At 29.3% G+C, this 22799-nt stretch overlaps 1 protein-coding gene across 4 annotated transcripts in view; it reads left to right on the top strand.

The window, feature by feature from the left end:
• The first annotated feature begins 492 nt into the window (after positions 1-492).
• LOC107437100 (cellular tumor antigen p53) overlaps positions 493-22799 on the top strand; it is a 39896-nt gene continuing 17589 nt past the window's right edge. The window contains exons 1-7 of one of the 4 annotated variants that reach the window (XM_071186104.1): positions 493-628; positions 3572-3663; positions 14724-14763; positions 15069-15122; positions 16617-16690; positions 18051-18132; positions 20988-21180. In XM_071186104.1, the coding sequence (XP_071042205.1) occupies positions 3575-3663; positions 14724-14763; positions 15069-15122; positions 16617-16690; positions 18051-18132; positions 20988-21180 (532 nt within the window). In that variant the 5' untranslated portion in view covers positions 493-628; positions 3572-3574. Of the gene's footprint in view, positions 813-1667; positions 1723-3571; positions 3664-14723; positions 14764-15068; positions 15123-16616; positions 16691-18050; positions 18133-20987; positions 21181-22799 lie in introns of those variants that run through there. The other 3 variants (XM_016048996.3, XM_071186105.1, XM_071186106.1) reach the window with 3 other exon arrangements.

The following is a 22799-nucleotide window of genomic DNA, read 5'->3' as shown; positions in this document are numbered from 1 at the left end:
TTATTTAATTGAAAAAAACGTATAATGATATTATTATAGTAAAATGAAGAATAAAAAATTATTAAAAGGGAAGAAAATAAAAAAATATTATAAGGGAATAGTAAGTATATAAGGGAATAGCATATAATATGGGACTGAAAATTCAGTGCATGACTCAGAAGAGTGGAGTGGAGGCCATTAAACACTGACTCTCCCATCAAATATAAATAAGAATTTAGGAACAATTATTTACTATTGATTTTTTTAAAAAAGAGAGAGATTGTTTTTTAATTTTTTCAAGAATATTTCATTTTGAAATGCTCAAAAACCATCTTAATTATAGCAAACAAATCAATTATCAGAGAAGGTGAATTGAAACAAGGGTGAGTTTCTATCTATTTTTAAGTCCATAAGATGGCAGCACAAATAATGTTTATGGCTCAATTCTCTACGCAAGCCATAAGCTAACAATATATGACATATACCTGTCCTTGAAGTTATTAAATAAGAGCTGGCATCATGTAATATGATAATTGTGATTGGCTAGTTCCGATGCTCCCTACTTTTTTCTTTGTTTCGGACCACAAATGTAAAGGCACAGGTTTTGACAAATTTAAACGTCGTGTTTATCCGACAAACCTTTACAAAAGTATGATTTTTTTGGCTTTATCTTTTGAAGCTTCTTATTCTATTAAGGCTTATTTGTTTATGCGTCATTTATTTCCGAATATTTAGTTTATATGATACAATGTGTATTGATAAGTTTATGATATTCTTAAGCCCTGTTACAGAATCACGGCGACATTCTTCCTGACAGAATTTTCCATTAGGAAGTAAAAAAAAAATTGGTTTATTTTTCTTCAGAAATATTCAGAATTTCTTTTTTTCTGAAATTATATTTAAAAGATGCCTTTTTCGCACATCGGACGGGAAAGAAATGTTCGTGATCTTCCATTCTTATTTGAGAACAAATAAGGAATAATGAAATAAAAAAAAATGTTAGTGTGGACATCAAAAGATTTTTATTCGAAGGATCAAAAGGATGTCAAAAGATGTATTTTCCAAAGATTTTTATTCTGAAGAATTATTATATAACAGCGTATATTGTAAAACAAAACTTTGTACATTTGTCATAAGTTTCTTTTCGCGGGAGTCGGATGTTAAAGAAATGCTCTTGATTCTTAGATTCCTATTAAAGAATAAAAAAAAAATTCGATAATATCCCCTCGATAATGACTGGTTTCAGTTAAAATTTCTATTACCAAATATAAGAAGAAAAAAAAAACCGAAATCGCGAAAGTTGGAAAGATTGTTTCGTTTTAGAAATCATGTTTTTTCATTCATATATATTTATATTTTAAAGTACACCGTATTTAACATTTTAATAAAATTAATCTGAATGAGGATTTTATTATAAATTCAGATTTGTAGAAAAATAATATTCTACTTTGTTTTTTATTTGGTGGAAATACAATCAATCCAATATATTTTCTAAAAATAATTACACACATAAAAATTTTAAATCCTGCATATCCTTGAGTATTCACTTTTTTGCTCACAACTTGCGCCGATTATCTCGTAAATATATGTTTTGTTTTAATTATTTTTATGGTAATTATTGCTCTGAAGTTTTGCTTTGTTTTTTTTTGAAAATTGTGATGTCTTTCATTGCTCAGTTGTTATTACAGTGTGGAAACATACAGATATTATTACGGCACGTGAAATTCAAATTGTGGATATAAGGTATTCTTTGACACGCTTATTTATTGCCAATATTCTCATTAATTCATGCAGTTTTTCAATTGATCTTTTGATAGTTCATTGGTACGAATTTTCACATTTTTAAAAAAAAACTAATCTTGATGATTTTTATAAAGTTTAATTATATGCGAAACTTAATTCAATACCTTATCGTTTTTTTGACTCTTTAATGAATTTTTTGACTCCTACTGAATTACACAGTTTTTAAAATTCTGGCAATTTCTCAGTTGATATTATTTCAACACATATAATTTAAATTTCACATTTAAATAAACAATTTTTGACACACTTGCTTTATACCAGTACTATCTTAAATCCACGTGTTTCGATTGTATTTTTGGCAGAAATACGATGGAAAAAATCGATGCAAAAAAAGATTGAAAGTTTTATGTCGATAGTAAAAGATGTATGGTTGATTGGTTTTAGTAAACTCAAATTTTTTTTCATTTGATTCTAGTTTATAATTCTTGAAGATATATTTCAATATTTAGTTAATTTTGCATTAGTAAATCAAGCAAATTTTTTAAAGTATTAGTATACAAAAAACAGTAGTTTCACAAAATACTTTTTCTTAGAATTTTATTTTTGTATCTCATAGGAAACGATAAATCCATATTTTTGTGCTGATTTTTTATATAATTTTTAATTTTCACAAAATAGGTACCTAGACAGACCCTGAATATAGCTTTTTTTTATTTTTTCAGAATTTCTGAGAACATCCACATGAAATGTGCATCTTTAACAAATTAAGTTAAATGCTTTTATATCTTTTAACACACTCACGCCGGGGTGACCCACCAGTGGGTCACGCCAGATTGTCTCATCGGGCGGAGCACCGGAGTAAAAACTGGAAACAAATAAATTTAATTTTTTAGTTTTTTTCCGGGAATAATAAAAATCCATGACTACCAATCGTTTTTAACGGAAGCAATTTTTATATTGAATTTCTTCTTCGCCGTGATAAATTTACTTACAGTGAATTGTTATTGTTGAGAATAGATTAACTCTTCCCGAATACTATCTAATATTGAAATAGTTCTTCTACCAGTATTTTCTCTTTTCCGTCCCGCTTTCAGACGCAACACCGGCGTGAACGTGTTAAATTAGATTTTTATTACACATCCTATTTTATAAGTGTCAGCATCTATCTATGTAATAGTGGCAGTCTTGCGAGCAGGACAAACAGGCACATGATTTTAAAAAGAGCAAATTAATTGTTTTTATTTACTCATCATTATGAGAGAATGACTGTCCAAGTGACACGAAATCACTGTGCTCCTCAACAAAAGTTAGGGAAAATCTTGCAAAATAAATCCGTAAAATGTTATGTATTACAGATTAAGGGAAATCTTAGGTATTATAATTGGTCTGTTAAAATATGTCCCGGGATTCTCACAAGTTAGAAAGAGGGAAAACTTTAGAATGTTCATCATATAATGCATACTTGAACTAAAAATAGATTATAGGACAGGATGTGGATATTAATGTGTGAGAAAGAGCTTTTCGATTTGAATAATAAATTAAGAAAAGGATTTATAGAAAATTAAAAAGATGAAGCTTTATATGTGTGTATATATATGGATTATTTTATGTTATTAAACTATCAATATTGAAAAAATATATTTAACATAACAGAGTGATGACTTTAACAACTACTATATGCATCTAGAAATTATTTTTGTGACTATTTTTTATATTTGAAGCTGCTAAAAGGATTATGATCCCAGTTTGAACTCTGTTCTAAGATTATCATATCAATATTAGCTTTTATCTTATCTTATCAATCTTATTTTTCAAATACTAAAATATTTTAATATTATTTATTTTTCAGTTCATGATGTCTGCTGACGATTCTGTTCAAGAGGTTGGCTCCTCCCAAGAGCTGCCTCTGTCCCAAGAGACTTTTCTATATGGTTGGAACAAGTAAGTTGAAATTTCCTTTTTTTTATATTTTTAAATCCCCTTCAGTGTTTTCATCATAGAAAAAAAATGGGTGAGAATTTCTCACCCTTTCTCAAAAACAGGGTGAGATTTCAGAAAGTTAAGTGAGATTTCCAAAAACTTAAAAAACACAAATAGACTTGGAAAAAAAATCATTTCTTTTATTATAATACATTTTTAACGTCTTCTATTTTTTAAAGCATTGAATATTCTTGCTGCATCATCATAGAAGATTTTGCCTTTACTAGGTATTTGTCCATCTTACATTAGTGTATAAAAAATTTGAACGTCTTACATGAAAAAACCTTACCTACGGTAAAAACGTGATTGCAGAGAAATGTGTTCTGAAAGGGGTTCCGTGGTTCGGTTGTGTTCTGTTGTTCGAAAAGGTTCTGAACAATACTGGTAAATAGGGAAGCTAGATAACGGAGCAAATGTTGAAAATAATGAGAGATCCAGGAAGAAAAGTGAAACGGATTTTATTCTAAATAGCGTAATTCGAAGCTTCTTCCAAAATGCGAGAAATTCGCGAATTTTGAAATTGATTTATAGAATGCGCGAATTTCTCGCAGTAATAATTTTTTAATGCGAGAAAAGAAAAAAATATGCGAGATTCTCGCGTTCTCGCGCTGTAGTGAAAACACTGCCCTTTTAAGATCACGGTGTTGACATTTGCTCAACAGCATGTCTAAAACTCTGCAGGGTGGGTAGCGTTTTAAAAAGGTACTTACTTTCTTTTTTTAAAGCCCTTAAGAGCAGGAATCTGAGAAACTGTCACACCTGATATTATGGGGTGATAGTGCTCCGGAAAAAATTCGGATTTTTCGCTAATCGCAATCAAAAAGTTTCCAGAAATCGTCAATCACATTTATCAGGGGTCTGTCTAGGTATTTCTGAGAGGTACCTATTTTGTGAAAATTTCGACATAATTTGTGAAAAATTAAAAATTATATTAAAAAATCAACACAAAAATATGGTCAAAATATGGATTTATCGTTTCCTAAGGGATGCAAAAATAAAATTTTAAGAAAAAGTATTTTGTGAAACTACCGTTTTTCCTAAAGTTGAATTTGTGAAACTACCGTTCTTCCTAAAATTGAATTTGTGAAGGTACCGCTAAACGGTAGTAAATTAGGCCTGGACAGACCCCTGTTTATATATAAAAATTCTTGTAAATTTTATATAAAAATATTAGTGCTAGAATTTATACTTGGCATCACTTTTATTTGTAAATATTTTTTCTGGTAGAATAAATGTGATTAGAGATAAAAGAAAACTTGCACATAATTGTTCATTTAAATTATGCTGCATATAATTCATTTAGAATATCATGGTTTGAAAATTTCAATGATTTAAATTTATAAAGATATTAATTTTTTGAATAATTTTACTCAAGAAATTTTCAGGATTTTTGAGTTGGGGCCCCGCAATCACCCACTGTTCATGCCATCTCAGATTTCCTCCAAAAAATTCCTCTGTAAAAAGACAAGATCTAAAATTTTTTGCCCAAAGTTGAGTTGTTCATTTTTTATGGCCCCCCATAAACTCAGTGTTGCAGGAAAATTTCAGCATTTTTGCACTATGTGTGTGGAAATTGCAATGACTCACAGCTCTTAGCGCAAACAAAGTGCCACCAAGTAATTTAAATATCTTAAAAGTAAGAATGTTGGACTTGGTAAAATGGGTGAAAAGGCAAGTTATTATCACAAGGTCACTAAAGGTTGTAAAAAGAAATGTTTTTGGTGTATTTTTTTTACAATTTTTAACAATTAACTATAGCTTGCGCCTTCTAGTTGCCACAAATTAAAGATATACAAAAACACTTTCGAAAATTATTTATATAATTGAGGCATATTTTCGAAAATTATTTATATAATTGAAGCATATTTAATGCATTCTTAATTATATGGAGTTGAAACTTGAAAATTTTCAAATTTTACCAATATTTTAACTGTTATAACTTTTTGTGGCGTAAATATATTTAAATATTTTTTTACCTTTATTTTACTCCATTTTTAGTCAATCTAAAAAAGTAAAACTAATTGAAGCATGTAGCTTTAAAAAAATTAAATTTTTTTTTACTACTCCCTGTTTTGGTAGCTTCTTTCTCGAAGCAACTTATTCGAACACTTTACTATCTATATACAGTTCACCTTGAAAACCGATATTTTTTAGCATTTTATTGTATTTAATCTTGTTGGTTATCCATTTAAAGTAATATTTTATTATCATTGGCGTTTAGAATTTGTATAAAACAGAAATACATAAAGGTAATGCTGTAAAACATTTGTTTTGTAGCTACAAAATGCGTGTGAATTATTTATTTAGTGCAATTATTTTATTACGATTCTCAAGGGTCCCGAAAAATACACAAAATTGAGTTATTGAAAGTAAAAAAAAGATGGTGTGGGAACCGTCAAAAAGAAATGAATGCTTTTGAATTCGTGAAAAATTTTATTGTATTCTTAACGAGTAAAAAAAAAGGTTAAGATATCTGATTATTTTTCATTAAAATAATGCAAGTTTTTCTTCTTTGCTAAATAAAGTAGATTTAGGTTTCAGGTAGCATTAGAGCTTTCAACGAAATGTTAAATTTGTATATTTTTAAATTTTCATTTCATATAGTAGCGTCTTGTTATATTCGAGGATTTTGTCCAATCTGATGAGCATCATTATCAGGGGTCTGTCTAGGTTTTTCTGAGAGGTACCTATTTTGTGAAATTTTAGAATTAATTTGTGAAAAATTTAAAATTATATTAAAAATCAACACAAAAATATGGTAAAAATATGAATTTATCGTTTCTTAAGGGATGCAAAAATAAAATTTTAAGAAAAAGTATTTTGTGAAAGTACCGTTTTTCCTAAAGTTGAATTTGTGAAGGTACCGCTAAACGGTAGTAAATTCGGCCTGGGCAGACCCTTGATTATATGCATTTATTTTTTTAATTTCTAAATTTTTCTTTTGATAAATGCTTAAGAATATTATTTTAAAGTTAAAAAATACCTTTCAAAAAGAAATGAAATAAACAAGTTTCCAAAATTCCTTTAAGAATTTCTTGAAAAATTAAATATTTAATTCAGTGGGAAAAAGCTTTCATCTTAGGATGTATAACTTAATGTGATTTAATAATTTGTATAAAAATTACTATTGTTTATTACGAACATATATGTAAAAAAAATCCTATAAAATATAGAAAAAAATTTCATTGGTGTTATAGGCTTGATTTTTTTCATGTTTTGTTGAATAATTAATTAGTAGCTTTGTGGTATAAAATCGCTGCTCTGTATAGTAACTGTGTTTGCTGTTAGAAAATTTATTTAGAGTTTCGGATGTGTGTATTACGCAATATATCTCTACCATTGGATGCTCCAGCCAGTAAGAATAAACAATCAATATGTGCTTATATATTTATTAACAAAACGTAACAATGAAATTAACAATTAGACTGAAAACGAAAACAACAAAACATGACAAATAAAAAAACAACAGGAGCTTCCAAGAGGTGCTCTCTCCGGCGTAAGTGTATCCAGAACAACTAACAAAAATTATTTTGATTGGCGACAGATTGGCTCCGCCGAAAAGAATTAATTCGTATCATACGTTCATCAAAATTGTTAAGAATACAATATAGTATACCATTAAAAAAAAAGTTCGATTAAAGATAATTTTCAATTACAATATTTCAAATTGCAAATAAATTCTATTAAATTTAGAAAATCTTAACCCTAATTAATTTTGAAGCGAATTATTAAATTATTCATTATATTCACACAATTATTCAATATAGACTATAATATTCAAAAAGTTTTGTAACATCAACATTCAAATTTTAGATCTTAATTCAAAAATACAACAAAACAAATCTTAATTTTATGCTCTAATTGTAAACATAAAACTTTTAAAAAAATAAAATTTTTAGGTGAAATTTCCGCACAAATTCTGAATAATATTCTAGAGAACAATATTAAACATTCAAGATAATAAAACCCTTTTTTCATATACAAATGCGAGAATAATAATATATATATATAAGAATAATGAAGTAGTAATCAAATATCTAAATTTCACTGCATATTCAGTTCAGAAATATAACCAGTAAATTTCAATGTAAGTTATCAAGAAAAATATTGTTTAACAAACAACATTTAATACACTAAATCAAGAAATTATTAGTTAAAACATTTGCATTAACTAAATATTATACAATTTAAAAAATGCAATTCTAGATATTTATTTATAAAAATTTTTTTTTTAAAACACATCAATAACATTATGATATGCCAATTAATTATTTCAAATGATATTTTTAATAAATTTGAACTTTAGTTTGCAAATTGTACAGGGCGTTTAATAACTGAAGATTCAGTTTTTACCTTGCAAGCCCTCACCTTGCCATCTCTTCCAGGAAACAATTGAATTATTCTACCTAATTTCTAGGTAAATGATCTTCTTTAATTAAAACAATATCGTTAATCTTAAATGGAGGGATATTACTCTTGCCTTAACTAAATTTGAATTAATATATCTTAAATTTGTAAGATATTCATTTTTCCAACAAGACCAAAAATTTCTCATTAATAGTAAGGTCTAATTAGGTTTTTTCTAGAAGAGAGGTTTGTATCAAGGTGAAGTCTTACCGGGGGTAAAGATGTTATTCTTTTACCTAAAAGAAAGTGAGCCGGTGTTAAGACATTTGGCTCTTCTGCATCACTTCCAACATAAGTTATTGGGCCAGAATTTATCATTGCCTCAATTTCGAAAAGAACAATAAGCAATTGTTTAATAGTCAAGGAGGATTTACCTAGGGATTTCCGAAGAGCAACTTGTACAGATCTAGCCATGCGTTCGTAAAAACCGCCCCACTAGGCATCTGTCTCAACGATGTATTTCCATTTAATACAATTATAGGCACAAAATACTTTTATCTTTCTATCATTCAAAATTGACCTCATCAATTTTATTTCCAATTCAGCACGTTTAAAGGTATGCACATAATCAGAAAACACTATCGATGGTAAACCACATCGAGCAATGAAACGGCCAAAGGCTAAGAGAAAAGTATCTGTTGAAAAATATCCCACTACCTCAAGATGAAACACTTCATGTCACTGCGCATGTAATGAATAGGATGTATTGTTTACTTTCATTGTTTTTAACAAAGAGAGGACCAGAAAAGTCCACTCCAATGACGGAAAACTGAGAAGATTGCTCCACTCGTTCAGCTGGCAGCAGTGCTACAACTTGGTCTCCAGGAGAAGAATTTAATCTTCTACAGATTACACATTTCCCGAGTAGTGATTTTACTGTTTGTCTAGCCTTTAAATTCCAGTATTTTTCTCTCGCTTGCACTAATGTGTTAGAGACACTGGAATGGAAGACTCTTTTATGGGAATCCGAAATTAACAGCTCTGTTAATTTGGATTTAGCTGGAAGTATCACAAGATGTTTTTCATTCATTGATAAATCAGTCTTGCCTAAGCGTCCAGTGACGCATAAGACACCTTCTTGATCAAGAAATGGATTTAAGCAAAGCAGTTTTGAGTCTTTGGAAAGAGGTTTCTTTGCAATCAAGTTATTTTTATCTTCATGGAACGCTTCATTTTGAACAAGTTTTCTCTAAAATAGTTCTGCTCTGTTAAGTTCATCGGAAGTAAGGGGACCCTTTGGTTGAAGATTTGTTTTTAACAGGTGGAGGAAACGGAGTACCCAAGCAGTTACTCTAAATAGTTTTCTTAAACTGCTATATCTATCAGGATCTATTAACTTGGCACACACAATTGTTGAGGAAACCAAAACTTTCGGTCTGTATTCGGATTCCAACTCTTCAATTTCAGACTTTTGAGTACATGACCATGTGTCTTCTGAGTTACTTAACCATTCGGGTCCATGCCACCATTTTCTTGAAGAAATCAGGTCCTTGCAAGAAATTCCCCATGTCAAGAGATCTGCTGTGTTATCCTTGCCAATGCAATGACTCCAAACACTAGGATCTGTGATTGCTTGGATTTCTGTGACCCTATTAGACACAAATTGCTTCCATTTGGACGCTGAGCCAGTGCAGCACAATCGTAGAGTCACACCATAAAGATATTTAATCAAGATTTTTAAATAGTTCCTTGAGATGTTTCACTATTCTTGCAGCTATGATAGCTCCCATTAGCTCCAATCTGGGTAGAGTTAATTTCTTAAGGGTTGTTACTCTGGACTTAGAAATTACAAAACTAGTACTAAAAGTACTTCCAGATGTTTTGTTCCTGAAGTATGCTACAGCTTCAAAGGACTTCAGTGAAGCATCGGAAAACATGTGTAGTTGCATGTCTTTTTCTACTAAATTTAATTCGGGAAAATAATATCGAGGAATATTCAAGTTCTTAAGTTCATTAATTTCATTGCACTATATAATCCATTGGTCTTTTAATTCACCACTAAACTCATCGTCCCAATCAATTCCAAGTTGCCATAATTCTTGTAAAATGCATTTAACACGAATCAAAATGGGGGAAATAAATCCAGATGAATAAAATATTTTGGAGGCAATATGAAGAACATTCCGTTTAGTGCATTTATTTGCATATAAATTTGATAATGAATACCTTAAATCAAGTTCAAGAATATCATTTTCATTATTCCATTTAAATCCTAAACTTTTAAATGAGAATCAGGATCTTCATTAATTCCTATTTTGGAATTAGAGTGTTTCCATAAATTTTTAAGTTCTTTCAAGTTTGTGTCAAATTTTTTCATTGTCATATTTGCATCCTTTAAAATAGAAACAGCATCTGTTGATAACTGAAAGGCTTCTTCTACAGAAGAACTTCCATAAAAGAGGTCATCAACATAGAGGAAATTATTCAGCATTTCATATGCAAAAGGATGCGCATTTTTATAAGCTTTAATATGAGTTTTGATAGTTGCTGCCAAAACAAAAGGTGAACAGGTGACTCCAAAACAGTGTCTATTAAAATGAAACATTGTAGGGGGTTGAGTTTTATCGCAATTCTTATAATAGANACAGAAGAACTTCCATAAAAGAGGTCATCAACATAGAGGAAATTATTCAGCATTTCATATGCAAAAGGATGCGCATTTTTATAAGCTTTAATATGAGTTTTGTTAGTTGCTGCCAAAACAAAAGGCTAATAGGTGACTCCAAAACAGTGTCTATTAAAATGAAACATTGTAGGGAGTTGAGATTTATCGCAATCCTTATAATAGACAAAACATAAATAATTTCTATCAAATTCCGAAACTTGTATTTGTAAAAAAAACGCTCGAGCAATATCTCCGCAAAATCCGATTTTATGTTCCCGAAATTTTAAAATTATTTCTACAAGATAAGCAGTTAAATTATCGCCGGAAATAAGACATTAGTTAAAACTTAAATTATTTCCGTGTTTACTACTGGCATCATGAACTATTCTTGTTTTTGTACTGGAAGAATTTTCTTTAAAAACATCTCTATGCCACATTGTATAGCCCACAAAACAATTAGAATTACAAATTTCGATAATCCCTTCTTTTAATTGTTCTTTCATAACATCATTATATCTTTCCAATAAAGATTCCTCAGTGTTAAACCTCCTTTCTAGTAAACAAAATCTTTTTTCAGTGATCTCAAAATTATTGCATAAATTTTCACCAGCAGTCTCAGATTTCCACAAATGCAGTGCCTCATATCTTCCAATTTCAAACTGCAACTTGTTTTCAAAATTAATAAGATGATTGGAGTTCATTTTTAATTCAATATTCCATACACATGACAAATCATTTGCAGCTGAATCAGCTAAAGTGCTACTAATGTTTAAACAGGAAGCCACACCCTTAAAAAGACCATCTGACACCTGTCCTACTAAAGAATCTCCAAACAACATCAGCTGAAGGAATAATTTATTGCTTATTTTCAATAACTCACCCTTTAAAGTGGAATATGAGAAATCAGCACCTAACAATATTTGAATGGGTTTCTTATCATCCCATGAATCAGCAATTTTAAATCCTAGAGAAAGTAAAGTTTCTATTAATTGGGGATCAAATTCTAAATTTCCTCAGTAACTAAGGCTTCAATGTTTATACTCGTGTAGGGGGAGACCTTCTGTGTAATGTGATATTAACACATTCCTTATTCCTTTTCCAAAGGATTTCCATTTGAAAATATGTAAACAAAAAGTTTTTCCTTTCTTAAACTTTTTCATGTTTAATGCTTTAGCCAAATCCTTTGGAGCAGAATCATGAAGTAAGTATTAGAGCTATTAATTATAGCAGTTTGCAATAAAGTACTATTAATTAAATATTGATGAGGTGAGGTTTAAAAACAGAAGACATTACCACTTGATTTTCTTGAATTTGAATAGTTTCGGTGTTATTTGGAGGAGAAGTTTGTAATAAATTGTTATTTTTTAACTTTGGGCAAAACAATAAATTATGTTGAAAACTTTGACTTATTTCACAACGTTTGATTTCAACTTTACACTGATTTTGCAAATGGTTTTTATAAAAACATTTGTAACAGCGTCCTTCCTTTTTTAATTTAAAACGATTCTGTTCATCAGTAAAGGTTTTGCATTTTAACCCTGTATGAATTACAAAAAATGCAAGAATTTTTAACAATTGTATTTAAAGTGGCTGATGTAGGAATATTTTTGTTTTTAGTATATCTAATTTCGTTTTTTGATCTAGCTGGTTTGTGAGTTTTAATAGAAATCGCAGAAACTGCATTAGCTGCTTCTCGAAATTCAATTTCAAATTTTCTGAATATCATTAATTCACTGATATCGCCCGATTTATTATGATCTCTTTTTCCATGATATTTTATTAAGTTATGAGGCAATTGTTTTAATAAAATCGGAATTAATAAATAACGAAATTTATCTGATGCATAGGTTGTAAATTTCTTGTACTGATTTCACTTTCATCATACAAATGCCTGTGAATATTTGAAGAATATTTAACTGGTTCGATTTCCAAGAGTTTGTTTACAAAATTAATTAAATCTACTGAATTTTCCATATCTATCTCAGTGTTTTCATCTCAGAAAAAAAATGGGTGAGAATTTCTCCCCCTTTCTCAAAAACAGGGTGAGATTTCAAAAAGTTAAGTGAGACTTTAAAAATTAAAAAAAAAAACAAACAAAAAAAAAAAACACCAAGAGACTTGAAAAAAATTCATTTCTTTTATTATAATGCATTTTTAACATCTTCTAATTTTTAAAGCATTGAATATTTTTGCTGCATCATCATATGGAAAATGTTCTACATCTACTTTTTCATCAGCTATTCTCATTAGGTTGCTCAAATGCGTATTTGTTTCGTTTTGATCGTTTCTACCCACATTTGTTTCATTTTCATTTGTCCGTTTCGGAGTAGAAGATATTGGCTTTACAAGGTATTTGTCCATCTTACATTAACGAGCAAAAAATTTGAACATCTTACATGAAGAAACCTTACCTACGGTAAACACGTGGTTGCAGAGAAATGCGTTCTGAAAGAGGTTCCGTGGTTCGGAAGGATGGTGTTCTGTTGTTCTTAAAGGTTCTGAACAATACTGGTAAATAGGGAAGCTAGATAATGGGGCAGATGTTGAAAATAATAAAAGATCCAGGAAGAAAAGTGAAACGGATTTTATTCTAAATGGCGCAAATGAGAAATTTTTTTCAAAATGCGAGAAATTCGCGAATTTTGAAATTGGTTTATAGAATGCGCGAATTTCTCGCGGTAATCATTTTTTAATGCGAGAATATAAAAAAATATGCGAGATTCTCGCGTTCTCGCGCTGTAGTGAAAACACTGTATCTTTTAGTCAGGTTAAACACGATTTATAATTTTTTTCTGTTAAAGCAAAACCTGCTACTTAATGATTCATTAAAATCTATAGCGCTACTGAAACTATTACAAAATTCTAAAAATGTAGTTGAATCACCATTAGAAGTTGGAATGTTAAGTTTAGGCAAATTTGTAGGAATCGGAATATTTTTCCTATCATTAACATTTGGAACCATAACATTATTAGTGGAAACTGATTCTTTTATTTTGAACTTTGTTAACAACATTTTAATTTTCATTTTGGAGTCACCTATGTTTTCATCATATTCCATAGAGTTTTTAATTATGATTAGTTCCTCATTAAGGGATTTTAGCTCAGTTCGTTTTTCTTCGAGATCAAGTAAATATTCTGATAATTGTTTCTGATGAATTTCATCTTCGAAATTGAGATTCTGTACAGATGTGTCAATTTTCGTAATTGACTTAGCACAATTAGATCTACCAAGCTTTCGTTTTGCTTTAAGTTTATGAATAGTTTCCAATTTCGACACATTGTAATTAAATATTAGTACAGTACCTGTTAAGTTAAAGCTTTCTGTTTCAAGTATTCCAAAATTTCAAGTAATCCTTTCTTGAATCCATTCAGCTAAACCTTTGCAATTACGATGGACACGTTTGGCCAATCAAAAGACTGTATTTTTACATATCGTAAAATGCGATTTCTTTACAAAAATACAGGCTTCTGATTGGCCTAATTGAGCCACCATAAGTGCGAAAATTTAGCTAAATTTCGCCATAATGTCAGCAAGGATATGGGTTTTTCGCATCTAGGTGACAAAATCAACAATCAGAAAATTACATTCGGCATGATGGACATAGAATTGTCAGAAAATCAATAAAATGGACCGGACGATATTTCGTCTGACCATGGGGGGGGGGCTTTATACCTGTTTTAGGTTCTAGTTAATTTTCCTGTTATATATATATAATGAGGTGAAAAATTTAAATACCTCTATAAAGTTTAGTTCTTCATTACTAAAGTAGTGAGGCAGAGGGGGCCCCCAAAGAAGTTTTTGCCCCGAGCCCCAATTAGGCTAAGTCGGGCCCTGTTACGACTATCTGACCTTTTTTAAATAAAGTGATTTCTCTGAAAACTTCGTTCATTTTTTACTCATTTCAAAATCATTATTCTTGATGTCAAAACTAGAATGATTGTTCATAAATGAATTTTTCAAATTTTGTTTTAATATGTTTCCTTAATTTCTTATTATAATATTTTTTAGCATACCCGCTGTTCTCAGAGATATGCTTTGTAGTGAAAACGTAAGTATTATTAAATATTTCTGAAGTATTTTTTTTCTGCTTTCAAATAATTGGTTCTGTCAGTGTAGATGATTTCTGCTATAAAAATATGTTGATTTTTTTTTGCAAAATTTATTATTAATTTATAGAATTGATAAATCTCATTTCATCACACATGCAATAAATGCTTTTATTGAATCAATAAAAATATCTCCTATTTTTTAAACACAGTAGTTGTCTAAATTATTTAGTGTACTTGATTGTGTATTTATTCAAATATGCTAAAGTTATAATTAATAATGTAGACATTTTTTTAAAACTTTTAGTTTAATATTTCGTTACACCCTGAAGAAACGAACTTAGTGCAAGGTCCCATGATGGTAAGATTTTAATTAAATATTAAAGAAATGTGTAGACAATTCTTTGTTCATACTATGAAAAAATTTAAAGTTTTGTACCAGAATGGAATGGAAGAAAATGCCCTTGAAAAAATAGGTCTTTTCTAACCCAGGTAGAAGAATTAGAAGAAACTCATTTTAAAAAAGAAATATGCAGTATTAAATAAAAATTTTAAACAGTTAATTATCACAATCTTGTTATTTTTTTTAATTAGTGAGAATAAGATTAAGAATTAAGGAATTGTTTAAGAAATTAAGACAACTGTCATTTACAAGACATTGTCAAACATTAGAAAAATCAAGAGAATATCAATAATAATAATTGAATTTCAAAAGATATTGGTATTTCAAAAAAAGATAGAAATTCAGAGCGATAATTGCCAAAACAGTTGTAAAAATCGGCACGAGTTATGAGTGATGATAAAGTGAGTTTCAAATGTGGGATTTTGAATTTTCATGTGCGTGATATATTAAAAACATTGGACTGATTTTATTTTAACCAAATTGAAAAAGAATAATAATCAATGTACTGTATTGATTAATCTGTTTGCTACAAATCTGAATTTAGAACCAAATCTTCAGTCAGTCATATTTTATTAAAATATAAGATATGTTTTTTTTTCCAATGCGAACAAACTGTCTTTTTTTTGTGATTTCGTTTATTATTGTTATTTTTTAATATTTATTTGAAATTCTAGCTGAAGCCTGTCATTATTTAATTTTTTTTAAATTCACAAATGAGAATAGAAAAATCACAAGCTCTTCTATTCCCTTTGATGCTTGAAAAAGGAATCTTTTGAATATAATCCGGCAGAAAAAAAGCAGCCCTTTTAAAAATTTATATAAGAAAGAAAACCGAAATATTATTTCGCAAGGGAAATATTTTTCTGCTAGAACCCTGTAATGTTCTGAAACAATATCGCTGTCTCCTTCTGAATCTATCATAGGGTATCAGACACATACGTACACCAGTGTTTCTGTGCGAGTATGCGCTTGTTTTTTTGTTTAAACTTACTGTTTAGTAAAAAAATACTGATTACTTTGACTAAATCATTTTTCTACTGATGATTAAAATTCTTTGATATATTTGCTTTAGTGTTTTTATTTATTTATTATTATTTTTTTTTTGTAATCTTTCTAATTGCCTCCCTTCAACATTGTCTGAATGAAATTGAACTGTAGTTTTAATTTTGAAATTAAAATGTAGGCATGCTTTTTTTTCTTATTTTTAAAAAAATTTTTTTTCTCTATTCTATAGCAACTGATAGTTTAGATGTGCTCATTAACCTATTTTAATTTTATTAAATTTGGAGAAAGAAAATGTGTTAAGAAAAATAATATGAAGTATCGATAAGATATTAAATTATAAAGATTCTTTTTATTAATTCTTTATTATATTTATTATATTATATTCATATGCTAAAATTTGATAATGGTTATTTTGGCTATTAATAACTTTTTTCTCTTTTTCAAAAGCAAAATAATGCCAGCCTTCCATTGTCAACAATTCCTGCCTCTTCACTTGTGCCACAGTCATCCTTGCCCTCGACGTAAGTTATCCTTAAATTTACTGTGTAAAGGTCACCAAAATTTCCTCTTGTTAAAGATCCAGTTTCGTTTTTTATCGGTATGCAATGTTTATTTTTATTTTAAGGAAAGCATAATTACAAACATACTGAAATTATGTTATAATTATTAATAAAAATTACTATATTAATAGATCTAGAAATAGGTTGTTCTGAAGGAGTTTCCAACCAAAGGCCTTGACCTACCCTGGGGTGTCTTGACAAATACGATTAAGAATGGCCTTGGCTGCCTCAACAGCTGACTAACCCGAGCACATCCTATTCATGGCAACTCACTTCCAATTTCTAATCTTAAGGGTTTTCAAATCAATTTCGATGTTGAGCTGTCTAGTAGGGGGTCTGCCTCTGGGATGTGACCCCTCGGGGTTCTTAAAGGTGACTATTCTCATGGCGCTATTTTCAGGGCTTCTGCATAGGTGGCCCAGCCATCTCAGCCTACTACTGCGGATTATTTGTGAAAATTGGGACTGGTTGTGGAGTCGGTAGAGCTCGATGTTTAATCAGGTTCGTCAGCATCCCCTTTCTTGAATTGGACCAAAAATGGCTCTGAGGATCTTCTAGTGTCCGCTGTATATCTGAATTTAGGGTCCAAGTTTCACTTCCATAAAGTAGCACAGAAAGGATGCGTGTCTTATAGAGTTTTAACTTTGTTTTTTGGCTGAGAAGATTCGATCTTAGCTGTCTCCTCAGTCCAAAGAAATACTTGTTAGCCATTTGGACTCTACTGTTGATTTCTGCTCTAAGAATGTTTTGATCGTTAACAGCAGTGCCAAGGTATTTGAATTCGTTGACCCTTTCAAAGTTATAACCATTAATGCATAAAGAGGCACTGTAATTTTCAGTTGGACGGAAATTCCATGAATTTTGTCGTGTCTTCATAAATAGCAAGGCCCATATTTGTGGCAGCAGCTTTGAGAGCTCGAAAAACCTCTGGCACCCCTTTCTGACCTTCCAATTATATCGATGTCATCAGCTTAGGCCAAAACGTGATCCAGAGAGTGCCTCTTCAGTTCAGTTTACTATCTTGGATACATTCCTCCAAGGCAAGCACCCTGATGCAAGCCTCTTTCAGTTACAAAGGGTTTTTAATTTTAATCCTGCATCTTACATTATTGCGTGTAGCGCTGGTTAACAAGCTATGCAGGTATACGGAACTCATTCATTGCCTCAAGCAGCTTATTGAACGGAGCCGGTATATGCGCGTTCTTGAGGTTTCTGAACTTCTTTCTGATTGCTCTTATAAATTATCAAGTAATTGTTGATCTCTTTTTTTTCATGTTCTTCTAAAACTAATATTTTATTCAAAATTTTATTTTTGCTATAGGGAGGATTTGCCTGGTTTCTTCAATTTTACAGTTACTGTGCCAGTCAATGAAGCTGTTGCATCTAAAAACTCAACATTCGTAGTAAGCTAATTTAAATTTATCATGTTATTATATTGCTGCTTTTTGTTTTAAACTGTTAATGAAATAAGATTGTTGTGTCAATTTTAAATTGTAATAAGTCTTTCCAGTGGTTCACAACTGAACTGGTGCTGAAATTTCTAGACATTTCTTTCCATCTTTTGTGTTTTCTTTCACTTCTTTTTGTTTCTATCTCTCTTTTTTTTTTTAAATCTGAACTTTGTATTTTGAACTGAATAATAGGGAGTTAAAAAAAGTTAAGAACAAAAACTATTTCTTTTTTTTTTACTTGAGATATTCTCTCCTTCCGATTCTGCTATTTTTTATTTTGTCAGCAATTTTCCACATTTAATTTCTAAACTAAGGAATGTTTTTCAATATTCTTATTTGTAGTTTAGAATACATTTTATTTTTCTTCTGACATACTGATAAAGCTCTATTTTATATCAGCATTTTTAATTTAAAACAGCATTTTTCCAGTGCATATCAAAAACCTTCATTTTTGTTGTTAAAAAAAATTAAAAAAAAGAAAAATATCAGTGGGAAAAAAAAATTATCAATGTTTTGAATTTCAAATTTTTTAATTTTTTTTCTAATTTTTTAGTTAGTTAAGTTTATTGATCTTTTTTATTTTTTTTTTGTTCTACTATTCTAATTTATTACCTTTTTTGTAAATATCGATTCCATTTTGAGTATTTCAGAAAGTCAAAATTTTAATGTAGTTCAGAAGTTATAAAACCTATTTTAAATATCAAACTGTTAATGAATTTATTTTTTCTTCAGTTGTACCAAAGGTGCAAATTTCATGCCAATTTGTCTTTGGGAAAATTTGTAAGGTTACAAGCCGAATTTAAGGTCACTAAAAATTTTAAGGCCGATTTTAGTTCAGTGTTTTCACTGAAATATGTATCTTCGTGGTTCACTGCTTGCATTAACACAGCTTAATGCTAAGTGGAAAAATTTTCTTATCGCATATATTATGGACACTTACGATCAATTTTTTAAAAAAAAAAAGTCTTAAAGCATTCAGAATCCTTAAAAACTCATAAGAAAACATTTTATTACTTTCCTAGAGTGCTAATTATTAAGTTATTTTTGAGCAAAATACTCTTACTTTCATTTTCACCTTAACCGGGGAGTTGTGTGATTATTCACGAACTGATGTCGCATGTGTCCATCTGCTGTGTCCAACCACTATTTCATTCCAATAAGTTCTTGCTTTTGTTTGAATTTTTGTAATTAAATCCAATTATTTTAGATGGTCAATAACTATTTGTATAATAAATTGTGTCCTGTTGTAGCTTAATGAAAATGTGGGCACCCACTAAAACATTGTTAAAAGTTGACGAAATTTTCTAGTTTCAAATATTTGAGATTTTTTCGTTCAGTAAAAAATGTGTTTGAATGAGTTATGTATCTCTGATATTACTTATTTATATATTATGTTATAAATACAAAAAATTTGTTCCGTCATTTTTTAAACCATATTAATCTTGATTTTAATGTATGTTTCAAATTCATTTTTGTTAAGTGAAAGAAATGTTGAATAATTTTTTCAGAATTTTTCAGATTTTTAAATGTAGGAAAGTTTAAGTTATTGATATTTTTTATTTATTTATTCTAGTGTGAATTCAAAGCAGTAGCCTTTTAAAATTCATTCTTACAACAAAAAAAAAGTGCTATAAGAAGAAAAAATTAATATATTCCAGTAGATTTTAATAACTTAATTTCAATTGCGTTAATCTATGTTATAAGAGCATTTGAAATCAAGCATATGCATTTATTTAGTTCTACATTACAGAAACTGGAATCAACTTTATAAATTCATTTAAAAATGTTTCGTCCTAACCAAAGTTCCTATTTACTCAAAGCTATTTTTTAATTATTAAATAAAATAAAAAAATGTGCATTGGAATTTTGTACAAGTTTATTTTTTAATTTTTATTCTTTAGCTCTAGTGAAACAAAAACGTCTGGCTTAATATTATCTGCTGAAATTATGTGGATAAGTTAAATGACAATTGGTGAAATTTTAAGTATAAGTAAATTATGGCAATGATGATGGATATATATTTCAATGGACTAGAAACTTGAAAGGATTGATTCGTTATCGACAATATCGAATGCTTAACCCAGTGTTTTCATCATAGAAAAAAATGGGTGAGAATTTCTCACCCTTTCTCAAAAACAGGGTGAGATTTCAAAAAGTTAAGTGAGATTTCAAGAAAGTAACAAAACACAAAAACTCTTGAAAAATTTTTTTTCTTTAATTATAATGCATTTCTAACGTCTTCTATTTTTTAAAGCATTGAATATTTTTGGTGCATCATCATAGAAGATTTTGCCTTTACAAGGTATTTGTCCATCTTACATTAGCATATAAAAAATTTGAACGTCTTACATGAAGAAACCTTACCTATGGTGAACACGTGGTTGCTGAGAAATGTGTTCTGAAAGGGGTTCCGTGGTTGTGTTCTGTTGTTCGAAATGGTTCTGAACAATACTGGTAAATAGGGAAGCTAGATCACGGGGCAGATGTTGAAAATAATGAAAGACCTAGGAAGAAAAGTGAAACAGATTTTATTCTAAATGAAGCTTTTTAAAAAATGCGTGAAATTCGCGAATTTTGAACTTTATTTATAGAATGCATGAATTTCTCGTGGTAATAATTTTTAAATGCGAGAAAAGAAAAAAATATGCGAGATTCTCGTGCTTTAGTGAAAACACTGCTTAACCCGAGATTCAACTATTTCAATTAAAAATGTAAATTTATTAATTTTGTTATTTTATAATTCTTCAATGAAGCTCAACCTGTATTTTATGCTTTTTACTTTTTTGTAACTTCTTTTTTAATTTCAGTATTCCTCCATGCTGAAAAGATTGTATGTGAGACTGGATTCTCCTTGCCCCTTTAATTTTTCTGTCAATCAACACATAGGGGCATTAGTTCAGCCATCTTTTGTCAGAGCCACCTTATTTTATTGTTCTCCAGAAAACATTAACTATGCAGTTAAAAGGTGCTGCAATCATAGGCGACCAGATTCCGAAAAAGGTACTTTTTATAATTATTTTAAGTTTATTTATATATTTTATTGCAGAATATTTTGCATTTTTTTAATTTTTTCAATGAAATTAAATGATGCCTCAGTTGATTTTATTTTTCCTGAAAGTCGGACATATCATCAACTTTGTCATGATTTTTTTTAAAAAAAACTCAATTTATTTTAAATCATCTGTAACTAGTTTCATTCAGTTTCATTTCAAAGAAAGCTCAAAATGATTAGGGGGCCCCTTGTTGCAGAATTGCAGCGACACGTCATCATTCTCTCGCAGAACGTTTATGAGTTCTTGCAGAAATTTTTTTTTTTTTTAAAAAAAAAGAAGAAACGAAATTACTTTTCTTTTCTATAGAAATTTTGACTTAATATTTGAATTATGCATTTAGATAATCATTTAGATTTACGCCAATTGCATCGTAAATAAATGTAATGTTTCAACTGTAATTTCGGAAGTTATTGATATCGATTTTCACATGGATTTTAAATATCCCGATGTGTTTCAAACAATATGGAAAATTTAAATATTTGAATTGAAGGCAATAATTCTATAAAATTTTTGGCAGTTATTTTTATTGATTTCTCCATAGTTTTCAAATCCGATATTTTTTATATGATATTATTTATTACAACAACCTAATCTCGAGAAAAAACACGCAATTGAGGAGTTCGATTGGCATGATTTCATCACCGATCTTTTTTTCGGCAATTGCTGCTAAGTATTTCATGATTTTTAATTATTTTTTTTTACTGTGATGATTATTTACAAAATGGGAAGAAGGAAATAAATTTTGCTCCCACAGTAAAATGAGAGAATATCACCCGTAATATTAGGATAAAAAATTTTTTCATGTTCAAAGAAAAATTTGCATATGTATATCTATTTTTGTAGACACAGCATTTGTGTTATTTTAAATTAGTTACATTTCTTTTTGTTATTATTAAAAATATCTTGCAGAAAGGTATTAGTGCTAGAGAGTTTTGTCGCGGATAGCTCAAAAAAATTCTGCCACATGGGTCGGGTTTTCCGCACATTTTATTTTATATCATAAGACAGCTTTTGAAAATTACAAAAACTACTCAAAAAATTGCTTATATCTTTTTAAATTTTTTAGATATTCTAATCAAAAATGTTTCATTAGTCGCCATATACAATTCACTATAAAACAATATAAAAACTTTTTTTAATTTTTCTGCTTATGCGCAGTATAAAAGAATTACCTTAAATATTTTTTGTATATTGTACCTGTGTTCATGATTTTTTTTTAAAACTTGAAGTCAATAATTTTGTAATTAATTTTAAATTGCTCCAAAAATTTTGTTTAATTCCATTTAATATTTATAAAGTTATAGCAAAAAAGTAAGCCAAAAAAAAAAAAAAAACTTTATAAAATTGTCCATATCAAATTTTCTAAGTTTATGAAATTTAATACAGTTATCAAAAACAACAACTAAAGTATTTGATACAAGTTACAAGCATATTGCTTGATTTTCTGGCATAGTGTTCAAAAATGCTTGTGTGACACCCCTTTTTATGCCAGTTTCATTATTATTATATCTATTAGATCAAGGAGTGTTATAGAATTGGTTTAAAGGTTATGCCTTTTTTCTTTCT

This window comes from Parasteatoda tepidariorum, chromosome 10 (genome assembly GCF_043381705.1).
Source record: "Parasteatoda tepidariorum isolate YZ-2023 chromosome 10, CAS_Ptep_4.0, whole genome shotgun sequence".
NCBI lineage: Eukaryota > Metazoa > Arthropoda > Arachnida > Araneae > Theridiidae > Parasteatoda > Parasteatoda tepidariorum.
The sequence above is the reverse complement of the archived record's forward strand: the minus strand, read 5'-3'. Positions and strand labels throughout refer to the sequence as shown.